General features: G+C 42.6%; 1 protein-coding gene across 1 annotated transcript; it reads right to left on the reverse strand.

Moving 5' to 3' along the window:
* Positions 1–1,551: 1,551 nt before the first annotated feature.
* On the reverse strand, positions 1,552–4,984 carry casr (calcium-sensing receptor; the record flags this gene model as incomplete). The annotated part of the gene is made up of 6 exons (XM_084029021.1): positions 1,552–2,811; positions 2,898–3,021; positions 3,105–3,335; positions 3,427–4,266; positions 4,404–4,710; positions 4,800–4,984. The coding sequence occupies 6 exons, from the start codon at positions 4,982–4,984 to the stop codon at positions 1,676–1,678; spliced, it is 2,823 nt and encodes a 940-aa protein (XP_083885147.1). The 3' UTR covers positions 1,552–1,675.
* Positions 4,985–6,109: the final 1,125 nt, after the last annotated feature.

The following is a 6,109-nucleotide window of genomic DNA, read 5'->3' on the forward strand; positions in this document are numbered from 1 at the left end:
TACAGCAGATTTTTACTGAGGTATATTTCTTTAGTTGCAATTCCTAAGGTGGCATTATTGAGCTATACATGTTTAACTAGCCTTTAGGTACATTCATTTATTTATTCATTTAACCATACACATTCCCAGGGACCTGAAGGCACATTTACAGAGAATTAACAAACACTAAGTATTTCTCTTCTCAACTCCAATTACAGGAGCCTTTACTTGGGAATTATTTTTAAAAAAGTACTCGCATCCCTTTTTTTTTTTTACAGTTAGTTAAAGTAAAAATATACATAACAAGTAAATATTGAGTGTTTAAAAGTAGAATTTAATTTCAGTATACAAGTATTATCATCAAAATAACATGCAGAATGGTCCCCTTCCATATCGTAATAACAAATATGTATATTGTTTTATTATTAGTTCGTAAGCCAAGTGTCTTTTTTACCCAGGAAATAGTTACAGCTTAGTTTCTTCACACTTGACAATCGGACAGAGAAGATAACAAGAAACACGTCCCTCCCCTCCATACCTCCTCCATACTGTCTGTGTAATGGAGGCCTATTGCGAGGATGACATTACCATGTGAGATAGGTCTGCACTGTTTGCAGTTGTCAGAGACTTGTGATAAGCAAGCTGCAAGCACAGAATGTAATCTGAAAGATCTACCCCCAAATATCCCCCTCGACCGCCATCAGCATGTTCATTGCTTTGTTTCAATAAGGTTTTTACATTTATTCTGATCTATATTTCTGAGAGAATTTGGGTTATTTATACCGGCATGTTGGTTCATGTTTATCATAGATAATACAACTTGGTATGTCAGAGTAATTCAAGTAATTTCAGTCTTAGGAGCTCCATAATTTTGCTTTTGTGCTTGTATTACACCATTAGACATAATGTGGGAAGGAAACTTTGTCTGGAGGGGATCAGAGAAATACAACCCCACATTTTATACAAAAGTGTCTAAATTGGAGATGTTGTGATTCAGTCTGTGATACTGTGCTGGCAGCAGTGATGATTCCTTTATATAAAGAAAAAGAATAAAAATGTTTTCATACTTTGCAGTATAATACACCCTAAATACCGTGGCAAGAATTTGGCAGTGCCATGTGGATGGACTCTACTTCCCTTTCTTTTATTGTCTTGACCATAATAGAACGTAATTACAAAGTATGGAACATTTTGTCGACATCCTGTAATTGTGTATTTGCAGTGTGACTCATACATCCTCTGGTCTCGCATATCCATTTAAAGAGACTGTGCTGTCTTCTGGTCAAACATAGTACCAGTCAGGTCTTTGTGCTGAGCAAGGCGTGCTACCTACACAGTCAGTCTGTCAGTGTTAGTGTTAGATAGAAAGATGGATAGATGGATAGGACAACAAGACAAGACAGGATAAAATACCAGTTCACTAAAAAAAAAATCAACAATTTAAGGATCTAATGTAATGTTTTATAATTGTACAAAATCTTGCATTATTATTATTATTATGCTAAGTGTATATCAGGATTATGCTTGAGAAAAAAATGAGTCACAGGTTTCAGGTATAAAGCAGTATCTTAGTTGGACTGGACACTGGTTCTGAAAATGAGAAGATGAAAATGTACATGCAAACGCAAAGTCCAAAATCCCGTTAATGCACCCTATTAATGGGATTGATGAAGCTGATGTTTTCACACATCTGCTCTCACATCAGCGAACTCCTCCTCGACTCCTCGAAACTCAAGGACAGAGTAACTGTTCCACTGCCAAAGCTCACCCTTGGTTTATGCTTCCCTGAAGTCGGGTCACAGTCATTGCCGTTGGTCTTGAGGCTGATGGATGAGGATGGAGTTGAGGCGGAAGATCCGCCGATGCTGCCAGACTTCTTCCGTGATGCTGTGTTATGTTTCAGTGTTGCTTTGGCAGCCACTTTAAAAGCGTGGGCCGCTGTGCTGCATCGGACTTCCTCGATGGTGTTCCTTGAGGGTTTGAAGAGGATGATGTAGACCTTGTTGAAGAAGATACAGGCCAGCAGTCCAAAGCTGGATGCCAGTATAGCGATGACCTCCACAGCTGAAACAAACTTGCCATAAGTACTGAAGTACGCAGGGATAAAAGAGATCCAAACTATAAAGAAAATGAGCATGCTGAACGTTATGAACTTGGCTTCTGTGAAGTTTTCCGGAAGTTTCCGTGATTTGAACGCAAAGAAGAAACATATAGCGGCCAGGAGGCACGTGTAGCCAATAAGAAACCCAAGAGCCATCACAGATCCCTCATTGCAGGTGATGAAAATGATCTCATCGATGTCGTGATTTCTGTAGCTGGAAGGAGGGGCGTTGTAGAGCCACACCACACATATCATCACTTGGACAAATGTGCACAGAAACACCAAGAGAAACTGTAGGTTTAATCCCCACCATTTACGATGGAGACTCGTGGGGATCTTGGCCTCAAATACCAAAAGCACCCTGTTGGTTTTCACGAGGATGCAGGAGATGCAGAGCACAAAGCTGATTCCGAAGGCAGGTTGGCGTAAGCGACATGTCCAGTCCTGTGGCTCGCCGATGAAGATGAGAGAGCTGGAGAAGCAACAGATAAGTGAGAACAGGAGGACGTATGACAGCTCTCGGTTTGTGGCCTTCACGATTGGAGTGTTGCGGGATCTGACAAAGACCGCCATCACAAAGGCTGTCAGGACCACGCCCAGTACCGCACATATTGCCAAAGCTATCCCGAACGGTTCTGTCCAGGAGAGAAACTCGATTTCCTTCAGGAAGCAGAATGTGTGGTTCTCATTGGACCAGGAGTTATGTGGACACTTGGTGCAAACACTGGCATCTGTATGAATAGAAAAGCATCTGTGTTAGAAGTGCAACACTAGCCAGGTGTAACATTAGGAGATGTGAGATTGTGTATCTCAGTACCTCTGTTATTACTGTACTCTCCATCTGAGCACTCGGTGCATTCAAAGCAGCATGTGGGCATACTGTCTATGATCCCCTTCCTTGTACCAGGCTCACAGTCCTCGCTGCAGTTAGAGAATGGCACCTATAGGATGTAAACAGATAGAACAGTTGCAGGGGGGGTGGAATACATGAACGGACACATCATTTACTAAACCTTCGACTGACCTCAGAACTATGTCCGTTCCACAAAATCTTTGTCTTGTCGATGGAAAGTTTGGCTCCTCTCTTGACGTGCATGTTGTAGTATCCCACCTCCTCGAACTGCACAGAGCCGTCCTCAGCACATCTCTGCCAGTTTATAATGGTGTATTTGGCCGCCAGGTCTGCGTTCTCATCAAAGTGCATCTTTACCCCCATGCTGTTGGTGTAGTTCAAATGTCTGAGCTGCTTCAGGACCTGCAAGGCAGAACCATAGGATCAGATGCTCGGGGCTAAACGTGAATGATTTGGTAATTAATTGCTTTGGTTTTGGGTAAATGTGTCTTACCTGCCATGCTTCCATTTTCTTTATGTCTGCACAGGAATGGTTGGCAAAGAGTCCATGTCCAGGTGTGCAGGTGAGTATGTCCTGCAGGGCCTGTGCAATGGAATAAACTGCGACATACACATTATAGGAGATACGCAGGTGTGTGTAGTCCAGGTACGGGGTCTCAACACTTGTGATGTCTTCCTCACCCGTACACAAAGGCCTGAAACTAGTGCTGTCGTTCTCACTTTCTTGCTGCCTCGGGCTCTCCGCCAGATAACAGTTGAAGGTTTCTTCCCAAAACTCCCTGACAAATTCATTATGACTGTCTCTCTTTGGTTGGACTTGCTGTAAGAACTCTCTTAAGCCAGGTATGTGCCCTGCCTTTAGAGCGAAGCCAATAGTTCCCCCCACAACATCAAGATACTCTGGTTTAGCAATAAGAGAGGAGCTAGCCCACGCTTCGCTGGCTAACCAGATCCGATCCGTGATGTTCCTCCTCACCATCTCTTTGATCAAAGGCTCGATGTCGGGGCCGCTGGCAAACACAACGATGACTTTTGCAGTGGAGTTCTCAATCCTGTCCGCCAGCGCTTGGATTTCATGATCCTCGAAGTACTGAGAAATAAGTTCATTTAGGTGGATGCAGATGTCTCGCTCCTCCATCTCTTTCTCAAACTTTTCAATCCCGGGGCGTCCGTAGTCGTCGTCCGAGGCCACAGCGATGACCCAGTTCCAATCGAAGTGCTCAATGATGTCTGCCATGGCCGTGGCCTGGTACTCGTCTGTAGGGATGGTCCTCATGAAGGACTTGTACTGATTCTTGTTGCTCAGCAGACGGCTAGAGGAGGCATAGCTGATCTGTAACGGTAAAGATTTCAGATAATCTAGGTTTTCATTGTGTTCTGCTTGATCATCATTATTCAAAAATAAAGGTTTAATCATTTAGTTGATAAAAACAACTTGAGTATTGATGTAGCCACTCTTCTGTGACTCACCTGAGGAATATAAAAAAGACCCAGCAGGTTTGCGACTGCCGTGGAGACCGCGGATCCAGCTGCTCCTACCACTGCAATGGTAGCTGGGATATGATCAGTGCAGTTGCAAAACTCATCTAAATTCAGGGAGTCAATCTTGTTTTGGGCCACAAAACTAAGCGTAGCCTCCAGGGCTTTTGACACCGTGTTGCATGTGTCAAAGATCCTGTAGCCCAGGGTGATGTTGGGCAGGAGAGCGCTGCTGTTGTTAATCTCATCGATGGCAAAAATCATGGCCTGAAGCCAACGGAAACCACGGAAATTGAACCTGTAAAAGCAAAACAAGGCATGTATTTAGAAGAGGTGAGGCCACTCATTCTGGCAAATCATATAAACCTTAAAGTCTCAGAACGTTACCTGACACACTGTGTGGACTCGGGCCGAGCTGCGAGGTCTTGGTCTTTGGACGCGACTCCAAAGTGTATGGGGAAAAGACCTCCGAGCAAAATATCCCCCGTCATCTGTGCTCTCTGGTGGGGCCCATACGTTGAAATCACATAACTGGACCCCAACACTATCAGGTATCTCAGTACCAGTCTCATCTTGCTTTTCTTTCTAACAGGTAGGATTATTTTTCAACAACTCGCCAGACAAGTGTCCTCGGTATTATCTTCTCCTGTCGATCTGCCTGCTGTGCTGTTTGGTGTTAGTCATGTTTGCACTGACGAGATCGTCTCACTGTAGGGAAAATGGCAAAAACATGTTATGCTTTCGTAGTCAAAATCATTCAATATAATTTAATTAAAATAAACATACGTGTTCGAAAGAAAACTTTGTCTTAGTGGAAAGAAATCCAATAAACTCCACTCACACTGAGCTCACTTTCCCATACAAACAGGGTGAGAGTGGTGTTTGACCTGAGGCTATTATTACCTACTCCAGCAGGACTACCCAGTCACAAACCTTTTTTAAATTTTGGATACTTTTTTTGAAAGCATCGACTGCTCTAGTAATGTTTCCGAGAAGAGAATGAATTTGAACATCTCACACCTCAGCAATACTGCAGTCATGCTGCTGGAAATACCCGTCTCCAACTGAAATAGAATCTGGATTTACATGAGTGAAGTCACACTCTAATGACTCTCCTTCCTGCAGGAGCCCAGACTCACGCTGTGGCCAGTGAACCCAGTCGCCATGGAGAGAAGCCTGCTGCATCTGGCTAATACTGCTGGAAAAATGCTGGGGCAGAGCTGTGATAATGAAGTGACTAACGGCTGTAAGCACTACTGTTTGCCGTATTAACCGTTATTGTTCTACATGAACTCTAAAATCGATTTAAATTTCTTGTTGCCATCACCTTTGGATCTAACGCATATTTAGCATTAAAATATACATTTCAAACAGAACTATTGTAGAATATAATAATTAACAAGAGTCCAAGTTTAGAATTGAATGTCCCCTGTGGCTATTTTTGTAAATAATAATGATAAGCCAAATAATTCACACATTTTCTACCTGTTTCAAATTGCAAAAAAAAAAGTAGATTAACGCAATGTATGTTTTCAAAGCAACACCTGCATAGTATTTGACCATAATATTATCATCTGTTTAAAATGACTGATTAATCCTGAATCAAAAAGTAAGCTAGCATTGGCTGAACTATATAAAACAGTTATTCAGTTCTTTTTAAACTCCCAAATGAATAAAAATGAAACATCCAACGTGTC

Source organism: Eutrigla gurnardus, assembly GCF_963514095.1.
Source record: "Eutrigla gurnardus genome assembly, chromosome: 15".
NCBI classification, from domain to species: domain Eukaryota; kingdom Metazoa; phylum Chordata; class Actinopteri; order Perciformes; family Triglidae; genus Eutrigla; species Eutrigla gurnardus.